Source organism: Salvia hispanica, chromosome 1 (genome assembly GCF_023119035.1).
Source record: "Salvia hispanica cultivar TCC Black 2014 chromosome 1, UniMelb_Shisp_WGS_1.0, whole genome shotgun sequence".
NCBI lineage: Eukaryota > Viridiplantae > Streptophyta > Magnoliopsida > Lamiales > Lamiaceae > Salvia > Salvia hispanica.
Genome location: NC_062965.1, coordinates 22345090 through 22356610, shown reverse-complemented (window position 1 = coordinate 22356610; position 11521 = coordinate 22345090). Strand labels below are relative to the sequence as shown.

Below are 11521 nucleotides of genomic sequence, written 5' to 3'. Positions count from 1 at the left end.
TGGTGTCATGGGCTTTTGGATAAACCTATTTTGGGTTGGGCCATATTTTTGAAGAAAAAATCCATCTTTTCTGCTAAAAATGATGTGGTGGTGTCATTCAAATTCCATATTTTTGAAGGATAACGAACAATCATTTATCCCTTTGTTGATAGTCTAATTTGACAATCCTAATCTTGCTAAGCCTTTCTCTTCTTATGCTTTTTTTCAATTTCAGTGATTGGCTGTAGAATACTTTGAAGCACTAGGTTCTGAAATTTGATTTTAAGTTAATTGCTATCATTTGTATGATTCATTATTGCTTCCTTTCATTGTCTGTGTGATCGGTGTGATCAGAGGATATTGAATTTACTATCTGAAAAAGAACCGACAAAGAAAACCCAGAATGAAGCTTATTAATATACTCGACTAGATACATGGTAATTATTGAAAATATCGAAAATTAAAGCTAAATAAGGAAAGTAACTAAATTGACTTATTTAGACATATTAGTATACTGATTTATTTTTCAATATATTGACTTATTTATCTGTCTATTTAAAATGATCATTTTCTTATATAGCACGAGATTCTAAATAAAGTTGTTAAATTAAAATCAAAAGTATAATATAATTTTAATATTTTAATTAGAAGAGAGAAGAAATAATTTTTTGACGAAAGTAGACATATTTTTGGAACGGTAAATATAGACATTAACATTACTTAAATAAGTATAATAAACCTAGTATATCTATTATCGTAGTAAAAGAGGTCAGCCTATCCAACAACTTTGATAAAATAGAAATTTCACCTATTTATTAACAAATTTAATAATTTGTTGTTATCAATCGTGATTTCACTAGTAGTAAATTAGAGTCGATTCAAATCATTAAGTTTATGCTTTCCCCCCTTACAATATACATTTGCCAATCTTTGTCGGCTCTTGCTTCCCTGCATCATACTTTATCTCTTCATATGTATCATCTCGTGATTATTTCCAATTCTTTTTCACGTAACCATTACCGACTCTTTCGACGTTGATGCCGATTTTTTGACGTTGTCGATACTCCCTTATTCATCCTCTAATTTTTTACCTCGCGGCTATTAAATTTGTGAAGCCTTGTCTTATCTTTCCCATCATTGAAATCCTAACTCGCCATTGTATATAATTAAATTAGTTTCTTTTTAAAATCTTATAATTTCCATATACTTTATTATATATCGTCATTGTATATGATCAAATTTGTTTCTTTTTTAATTCTTATAATTTCTATATATTAACGTCAATCTAATCAAACAAATTATAGAAAATAATCCTCGATTCAAAAGTTATGTAAATGTTATTTTTGACATTTTCTCTCCCTCATGGAAACGGTCGATTAAATGAAAAAAAACAATGTCAACTATTATAAAATGACAATCGTATTTATAAAAAATAACTGAAAATGATTATAAGCTGCCAAAACTATTGAATTTTAGTCCAACTAATAAAGTATTAATGGAAAACTAAGAACAATAAATGGAAAATTGCAATAAATGTTTCTTGCTAAAGTATAAAAGAGGATGATTCCTTCTCATCCCCAAATAACTACTCATAAAAAAGACAAGACTGGAAGACTTTTCACGAATAATTTAACATTTATTGAAAATTGTAATCCATGTAGGACTATGGCAACGGTACAATCACAATATAACTTTCAAAATATTTATTCCTAATTTTTGAACGATTAAATTTTTCACTTTTAATTATAATAAAAAGCTATTACATTAACACATCAACATAACTAATCAATAAAAAGTATAAGTTTTATTTTAAAATTAGAATACGATAATCACAAAATATTTTGTTTTATTCATATGAATTCACAACCGTTATCTAAGTCGCTCGCTTAATAAACTATATGTCCGTAATAGTTTAACATTCAAAGAATACTATAAATTGCACTATGCGACAAAGACTGTGCTTTTCCTCACAAAAATCTGCAGCCGTTATCTTTAGTGTCCTTTAGTAAACTATGCGTCCACGCAATAACTTGCGAGCTACGTAAAATGGATAGACCATATCTTGGATACCAGACGTGAGATGTAAGCAACCCAATAGTCAAACACGTCTATTAAAAGGAATTATATAGGGCTTCATAATATATCTCATGAGATTGGAATTCGCTGGTTGAAGAAGGTCGTTCCCGACTTGCTGACGTCGTTTGCCGCCATTTAGGTTAAATAATGAAATCGCACAACAGAAAATGGTCGAAATGGAGGAAAAAAGATAAAATAGGGTTAGAGACTTATTTATATAGTTTCCAATACCATAGACCGATAGTGGATTCAATCGACAATGCATATTCGACCCGACCTAGGTCTATCCCATATTCTTAAAAAAACTCATTTGATACCAGTGAAAATGTCACATTTTCATTTTAAATTGCCATAAATAAGATTGTATACTTATAAATTCGTGTGTGTTGTTTGTGGGTTTGGTGTAATTTTGTAAAAAAAGCATTCTTGGGGATGGAAACGGGGCAGGACATTGTGGCGGCGGCGCCGGTGGCGGCGATGGGGGCTCCTCCGCCGACTTCTTTGGCGCCCGGGTTTAGGTTTCATCCAACGGACGAGGAGTTGGTGAGGTATTATTTGAGGAGGAAAGTTTGTGGGATGCCTTTCAGGTTTGAAGCTATTAGTGAAATTGATGTGTACAAATCTGAGCCATGGGAGCTTGATGGTATGAAAAGATTCAATCTTTTTATATTTTTTTAAATAATTGTTGCAGATTCATGCTTAGATTGATGTAAAGTTGCAGTCTTTGAAGATTCCTGATTTTTTTTAGGTTTTTTTTTTGTTTGTTTTTAGGTTGTTATGTTTTTCAAGTTTAGATGAAGAAATGATGTTGTGAATGAGTGTTGTTTATATGTATAAGTTTGAACTTGTGAATGAGTGTGCGGTGTGCGTGTGCCTGCGTGTGCATGGTGCGTTACACACATTCGTCGATTTCTAACTAGCTTATGTATCTTAATGATAATCTTGTTGCCTAAATAGAGCATTCGGTGCTGAAGACGAGAGATCTAGAGTGGTACTTCTTTAACCCTGTGGATAAGAAGTACGGCAGTGGATCCCGGCTCAATCGCACCACTGGGCAAGGGTACTGGAAGGCGACCGGGAAGGACCGCCCAGTGAAACATAAGAACGAGTCCATTGGAATGAAGAAAACGCTCGTTTTCCACAGCGGACGTATCCATGATGGAAAGCGGACTGATTGGGTGATGCACGAGTACCGGCTGTGTGACACAGAACTGGGAAAGGCCGGTGTTCTACAGGTATGTATCGATTCCCAGTGATCTTATGCCAACTTTAAAAATAATAAAATTCTTGTCTTTGTTTTGTCAATTAGGATGCATTTGTGCTCTGTAAAATCTTCCACAAGAGTGGCGCCAGACCACCTAATGGGGACCGATATGCCCCGTTTATCGAAGAGGAATGGGATGAGGACGCCCCCCTTGTGGTCCCCGCGGAAGATGAGGTGCGCGAAGATTGCACAAACACCGAACAGGTCTTGTGCATGTTTTGTTCATTTTGGTGCAAGAATTTCTCTTATGGTTTAGATTGTTCATTAATTGCATCGAAATTTATGTTTTCAAGTAACGAAAATAGATAAAATGAAAATTAGACGCGGTTAAAAGCACGTTTGTCGTGTGAATTCGAGTTTTTTTAGCAGCATGAGATCTTGTAATTACTGTATTCCTAACAATCTCTCTCAAAATGTTTTGCAGGATGTGCAGCCTCTCGTAGCCCTGGCCGATACCCCCGGCGTCCCTCTCCAGCTGTCGAAGAGGGATCCTGCACCCGAACTGGAGCACCTCTCGCTGGACATCGGCAAGAGACCAAAGCGCGATGATCCAAACTGCAGCATCGTCAACGGATCCGAGGACTCCACCTCAACAATGATGATGGCGAAAACCAACTCCCCGCCTGTAGAGATCCCCCTTCTAGAGACCCTAGGCGCGAAAGGCAACCTCCCGGGCAGCACGACCACGTTTAACTCGGCAGAACTGGAAAAATCCGTCCCTCCCGGCTACCTCAAGTTCATCAGCAACTTGGAGAAAGAGATCATCGACATCTCGATGGACAGGGAGAGGCTGAAGATTGAAGTGATGAGAGCGCAAGCGATGATCGACATTCTTCAATCTCGGGTTGAGCCCTTGACCAAGGAAAACGCAGAGCGTGAAAGACGTGAATAGGAGAAGGGCTACTGTCATGATTTAGGGCTTTAACAATATTTACTGTACGATTTTTTATCACTTTTATTTTCAGAATTTTTTGTTCTTTTCACTTTTTTGGTTTATTTATTTTTCTCATACTCATTTAAATTTTCTCTCGTTTCCATTTTTTTGCTCGATCTCTTATTTCATTTATGTATTTTCCTAAAATCTTATTTCTCATATTTCTCTCCCTTTAGGAATGAAACAAAGGGTGGTTAATTATGATCTACTGAGAAATCAAATAAGGCCAGCAACTTGAATTCAGTAAATGGTGGATGGGTATATTCTATAAAATGTGGTTGATACTTGATAATATACTCAAAGCTAGTGCCGATATTTTTAAACATCAAATTAGATAATTTTCAAAAGTTAAAAAGTACTACTAGTAATTATCAGATTGATGGTGTTTACAAGTTAGCGACGATCTTTCAAGCTCTTCACGAGATAATGTTCACAAGTCATATATAGGTAATTTGGCAATCCTCGACAATAGTCTTTGAAACTGCTGACGATGTGATGCCAATAAGTCAGTTATGATATTTGAATTATCCTCGACAATAGTCTTTGAAACTGCTGACGATGTGATGCCAATAAGTCAGTTATGATATTTGAATTTGAAATTCTTGATGTCCGGAAGGATCACCTCATACATTGCATACTGCATTTCCTAATACGCCGTTAAATAGTTGACAAATTGATCTTATTTTATGGTAAAAAAAGGTTATTTCTAAAATATTATATTTTCGTTTCCCAATACTCCTATATTTGGGGTTTTCACAAGATTTAGGCACATGGTGTCATGGGCTTTTGGATAAGCCTTTTTTTTGGATTGGATTTAGTCAGTCTCTATCCATTTCTCTAAATTGGGCCATGCTCACATTTGCTAAAGGATAATATGAAAACATTTAGTACTTGTATTTTTGATGAAAAATTGCATCTTTTCAGCTAAAGGTTAACAAACAATCATTTAATCCCTTTGTTGATAGTCAATTCTTTCTCTCTTTGTGCAGAATTGATCTCTTCTGCTCTAATTTGATAAAAATCCTAATCTTGCTGAGCTATTGAGGAACATCACAAGTGTGCCATTACAGAAGTAAGCCTCTCTCTTCTTATGCTTTTTTTCAATTTCAGTGATTGGCTGTAGAATAATTTGAAGCACTAGGGTTCTAAAATTTGAATTTAAGTTAATTGCTATCATTTGTATGATTCATGATTGCTTGCTATTATTATCTGTATTGCTATGGTGTGAAGTCGGTGTGATTGATGATTGCAAGAGGCGATCTTGGGGTGGACCGGTGGAGGATATTGTATTTATTTTGTTGGGATAAAGTACAATAGACCTATTCATACTTTAGGCCATCTATGGGCCTCCGACTAAATTGCTACTCCCTCCGTTTCTTCATAGTTGAGACGGAACTTTTCAACACGGGATTTTAGAAATAAATGTTAGAAAAGGTAAAGAGAATAAAGTATAAAATAAAGTATAAAGTGAATAAAGTAGAGAATAAAGTAAGATGCACTAAAGTAAGAAAGAGAAAAAAGTTATCATATATGGAAATGACTCAACTATGAAGAAACTTTCCGAAATTGAAAAATGACTCAACTATGAAGAAACGGAGGTAGTACATTCATATGTTTTCTTTATATGAGTTTTGAATTTATACACTCCCTCGGTCCCATCACAAGTAATCAACTTTTCATTTTGTACTGTCTCGTTATAAGTGATTAATTTTCTTTTTTAACAAAAAACAAAACTTTAATCATCACTTACTTTATACTCTCTCTCTTACTTTATTCTCTCTTTATCACTTTTACTTTTTCATCTCTTACACTTTATTCTCTTCACTTTAACTCAATATATATCATTTTTTAAAATCTCATGCCCAAAAGAAATCCATCACTTGTGATGGGGCTGTAACAGCCCGGTTTTCTAGGGTATAATTAATACGACGATCGCTACCTAGGCGGATTTAAATGCAACAAGAACATAGGCTAGGGTTTCTTTTAAAGGGATTTGTCCAAAGTAATTAATGAACTATTTAAGCAATAAGACAACGACTTAATCAAGAAAAACCAATGATGAATATAAATCATAAATCATGCTCAAAAGCCAAAGGTATAATATAATCCAAAACGCATTATGTCTCAATAATCTAAACCAAAAGGAATAATTTCAAACTCAACAAACGATAATAAGTTTCATGTTTCAGCGGAAGCATCCAAGAGAAGGGTGGAGCCTGTATGAAGACACAACTACACTCGAAGTTTCAAATGACCATATTATTCAATTAAAGTTTGCTCAACACCGCCAACCGCTCGTCGCCGCTCAACCTGCACATAGGGAAAACACATGCAGGGCTGAGTATTTTAAACATACCCAGTGGACTTGTGCCAAAACATTTTAATAGATATGTCATCCTTACCATAGTGAACTCGAGTTTGCATTTATAAAAGAATATCATCGAGTATCACAAAATAATTTAATAGATTGGCCAGTCAAACAATTCCTTCCATTTTCTCAACAATCAACAATTCCATAGTGCGACGAAAGTGTGGCCACACTATTCGCCCACGAGACCGGCCGACTAGCAAGGACGGCTCCCGATCCCAACTGTGTACACTAGCCTGATAGGGTTTGCGGCCCTACTCAGACCCGAATTCGTTTTTATAGCCCTATAGCCTAATGGAGCGGACTCACAAACTAGGCATCAGGCACACAACATAATCAAAACAATCACAGGCATGGCATAACATTTTAATCCACCCTTATAACACCATAATCAATATTTTGGTAATAAAAGAGTTTAGTGAATAAAGCTCACCTCGATTCCTTAGATCACAAGTATGTTCTTCCTCTTGCTATCACACCGAGAGCGCGAATTATCACCTTTAATTTATGCGTAACACAAGTAAGTCTCAATCATCTACTCAAATTCATGCATGTTCCTAACGTTTCCCTTTTTCCCCTCGATTCACTTTATATTATCACTCAAAAATCAAGGCATGATTATCATACCACTTTCTATTCGCACCACAACTCCAGATCCATCATCAAAACATATCACGCATGAGTGTTTTACAACACACATCACACGCACACACACAACACACATACACGCACACCGAGGCACGCACGCACACACACGATTCACACACACACCCATGCATCCCATATTTATCAATTGTTTCACCTTTCTCTCAATCTATATGCATGAGGGTTCAAGAACACCGATTAATCGGTTAGATGAAGAAAGATTAATATAAAAATACCTTTTCTTGATAGAACGAAGGGTAGAAACAAAGTAATAGCCTTGATTCTTCAAAGATTCTTGAGTTTCAACTTCAATTCTTTTCAAAAGATGAAGAAATATTTGAGAAAAGTAGAAGAAAAATTGAGAGAGAGTGGGAGAGAGGGGAGACGTGATTTTGGGGGAGTGGGGGCGGTTTTTCTTTGATTTAGGTTTAGGGTTTTCACTCTTATTTATAGAGTTCAAGAATATAATCCCACAATTAAATAAATAAAGATTTGGAAAGATATGGGGGAGGGATTGGCGTTAATATTGGTGAGAAATAAGAGGATTTCGAATTCTTAGGCTATTTAATTAGCCTATAATTTAATTTAGATATTTCACGGAGTAGAATAAAATAATAAATCTCCTAATAAAAGTAGGAAAGTGGCGTGATTTTTGAATCTCTCCACAAGGATTCAAATTAAAATCCTAATTAAAATAGGATATGGCAAGATCTTCTTAGATATGCTAGAATATTTATATTTATTTATGGAAGAGAATAAATAAGGAATCAAATAATATAATAAAATAATTCCTTCTCCCATAAATAGGAGATTTTCGAAAATCTCCATATTATAAAGTGGGTTTCGAAAATTTCATAGAGGAAATAAGGAATAATCGGACTTTGGATTTAATTTGATAAATATCCCAAGAGAATAATCAAATCCATAAAAAATAGAATTCCTCTCCAATAAATCATGAGGGTCGAAAATTCCTATAATATGTGTAGGATATTTATGAAAATCTTATTTAATCTCACTCATCCCCTAGGAAATAATTCGCCACGATATATTCTACCCCGCATCAAAATATTCACATAATCGCAACACAAAATCCACCATTTTTAAATTCCACGTCATATTTTCCACACTATTGACTATTCAATAGCCACGTCATATAATCAACAAGTTTGACTATTCAACTCAAACTCAACTTCATATCGCAACTAGGTCACAAAGAATCATGCAATAAATCACTCATAATTTAATCCACATACTTCATAGCATTTAATGCAAAAATTTTATGTCTCGAAAATTAGGGTTCGAAAAAGTGGGGTGTTACAGGGGCGGAGGGAGTATGTGATACTTCTAAATTTCTTATACTCCCTCCGTCTCAACTAAGTTGACTTGTATTCTCTTTGGGATGTCTCAACTAAGTTGAGTCATTTTTTTTTAACAAAAAATAAAATATCCAACCACTCTTATTTTATTCCATTATCTATTTTACTCTATCTTTATCTTTCCTACTTTATTCATTTCTCATACTTTTCAACACAGTATATACATAGTACTTAGTTGATAATATAAATATTCATAACAAGAATGTCGACTTTGAGTTTAGTATTTTTAAGGATAAATGATCGATTTTGTCTTTTGAGACATTTATCCAAAAATGTCTCATAATTTATATACTTCGGTATCCAAAAATGACATAATTTTTTAAGCTTGTGAAGATTTGGCATACTTTACATCCATTGATTTGTCTTCCAATCGTTTTGAAGGAGAAATACCAAATGCAATTGGTAATCTAAGCTCACTCTATCTTCTCAACTTATCACACAACTCTCTCACTGATGCAATCCCAAGAACATTGGGTGCCTTGACAGAGCTTGGATCGCTCGACCTCTCTTCAAACTAGGGGTGAGCATTCGAGTTTCGGTTCGGTTTTTCGCCAAAACCGAACCAAACCCAAAAAACCAAATTTAGTTCAAAATCCGAACCGAACCGAACCGAACCGAAAAACTGAAAAACTAAAAACCAAACTTTAATAACCGGACAAAATCGGAAAACCGAAATTTTCAAAAAAACCGAAAAACCAAAAAAATATAGTATATATTAATAGGGTCCTATTCTAATGCTTATAGCACCCTAATCCAAAATCAAGACTAAATCTCCACCATTGGATTTTAAAATGAGTGGATGAGATTAAAGCTCACAAAATCTCAATAAATAGTAGACAAAATATCAACAAAAAGGTAATATCGTCATTATGTTATCATATGATAATTTTCGTGAGTGTTTTTTTATATCAACATTGTGTATTACAAATATCAACAATATGACATTAGAATATCAACATAAGGACAAGAAAATATCAACACATTTTTATTGAGATAGGACATGCATAATATTGAGATTTTGCCTACAATATATTGAGATTTTTTGTTGTATTTGTTGAAAATAGCTGCTTATCAACATGTACGAAAATTGAAATATAATTTATCAAATTTCATCACCCGAACATCGTCGGAACATATGCAATTGAGATCTCGTTGGAATCCTTATTAAATTATCTTTAATTTGATATATTTTTTGCGAAAAAATAATTTAAATTGAGAGAGTTACGTAAATTTAAAGATTTGAGATGATTTTGAGGAGAGAGAAAGTAGTTAGTTATAATTACTACATATAGGATTTGACATTAATACCATTTTAATTTAATTAATAATTATTTAAATTTAAAATATATTACACTTGGCATTATATTAACCACAAGATCTTCTAATCTAATGGTTGAAAATTGGTCTCAATTTGGGATTGATAATTAGTTAGCAATTGATTACATCCCTATATTAATATATACTCCCTCCGTCCCAATAAATATGAAACATTTGGTTTCTGGCACAAGATTTTATGCAAGTGTTGTTTTGTGAGTTAATGAAGAGATAGTAAAGTAAGAGAGAGGAAAAAGTAGAGAGAGTGATGTTTCCATTTTAGGAAACGCTTCATTTTTAGTGGGACAACCCAACAAGGAAAACGTTGCATTTCTAATGGGACAGAGGGAGTATAATTTATTTTATTTTATATATACTAGTAGAATATAAATATATATAAAATATATTAAAAGAATATATATTATATATATGATATAATATATTAAATTAATAGAATAAATATATATAATATTATATTTAAAATATAATTCGGTTTTTCGGTTATTTTTTTCGCCCGAACCGAAAAACCGAAAAAACCGAACCGAATTTCAAAATTTCGGTTTGGTTCGGTTCGGATATTTGGTTTTCGGTTTTTTTGCTCAGCCCTACTTCAAACAAGCTCATCGGAAGAATACCGGAGGAGCTTGCCACACTCACTTTCCTTTCAGTTTTGAACTTGTCATACAATCATCTAAGTGGACTGATCCCAACTGGCACTCAGTTTCAAATGTTTTCGACAGATTCATTTGAAGGAAACACGGGGTTATATGGTTTCCCACTCAACGGAAGTTTCAACAACCCTCATCAAACCGGTCCATTGCCATCAAGGGATTCAGAACCAAAAGATGAGGAGATTGAGTGGGAATATGTGTTTGCTGCGTTTGGTTACGTTGTGGGATTCGGAAGCATTGCATGGACACTGCTATGTTTCATAAACTTGAGAGAAATATACTTTGAGAAGATAGAAGAGGTTGCTGACAAGATATTCTTTGAGAGAGGAAGGAGAAGAAGACATGAAAGAAGGAGTAAGAATAAGAGAAGAAAGGAGGAATGGGCTTAGGAGACATCATCATGATCAGTGAGGTTGATTGTGTAATTTGTTGGTGTGGTGTGAACTTTGGTTTTAGCAATGTGTGTTTCTATTTGTGTGCTCGAAATTCCATCGTTTTGATTGTGTTTTGTAATAGTATATCTTAGGAGATCAATCCATATGTTGGTGTATGTGTGAATTTGGAGATTTTACAAGACTAGATATGCTTCTTTGCAATGCACAATAATAGTTATAATTAAATAAAAATATAAAGCATAATCAATGCTAAGAATTCAGATAAATCATTGAATCAGAAAATGGATGGCAGTGTAATTGCACGTGCATATAAGTATAATCATAAATGAGATTAATGTATTTGTGGTTCTTGTTGGCAATTCATACCTCTCTTAAAGATTTGTCAAACACCTTCTGCTCCTTCAGACTTCCCAGCTTTCAATTAGGTGTAACAAACAGTTGACGGATATTAACGAATTATTACATATACAAATCAATATGTATGCGATTTAATGCATAT

General features: G+C 34.1%; 1 protein-coding gene across 1 annotated transcript; it reads left to right on the top strand.

The window, feature by feature from the left end:
- The first annotated feature begins 2464 nt into the window (after positions 1–2464).
- On the top strand, positions 2465–11016 carry LOC125190389 (NAC domain containing protein 50-like). Its single transcript, XM_048087692.1, has 6 exons — positions 2465–2698; positions 2827–2843; positions 3015–3290; positions 3365–3523; positions 3744–4203; positions 10697–11016. Exons 1-6 carry the CDS (start codon positions 2488–2490, stop codon positions 11014–11016), a joined length of 1443 nt encoding a protein of 480 aa, XP_047943649.1. The 5' UTR covers positions 2465–2487.
- The last annotated feature ends 505 nt before the right edge of the window (positions 11017–11521 follow it).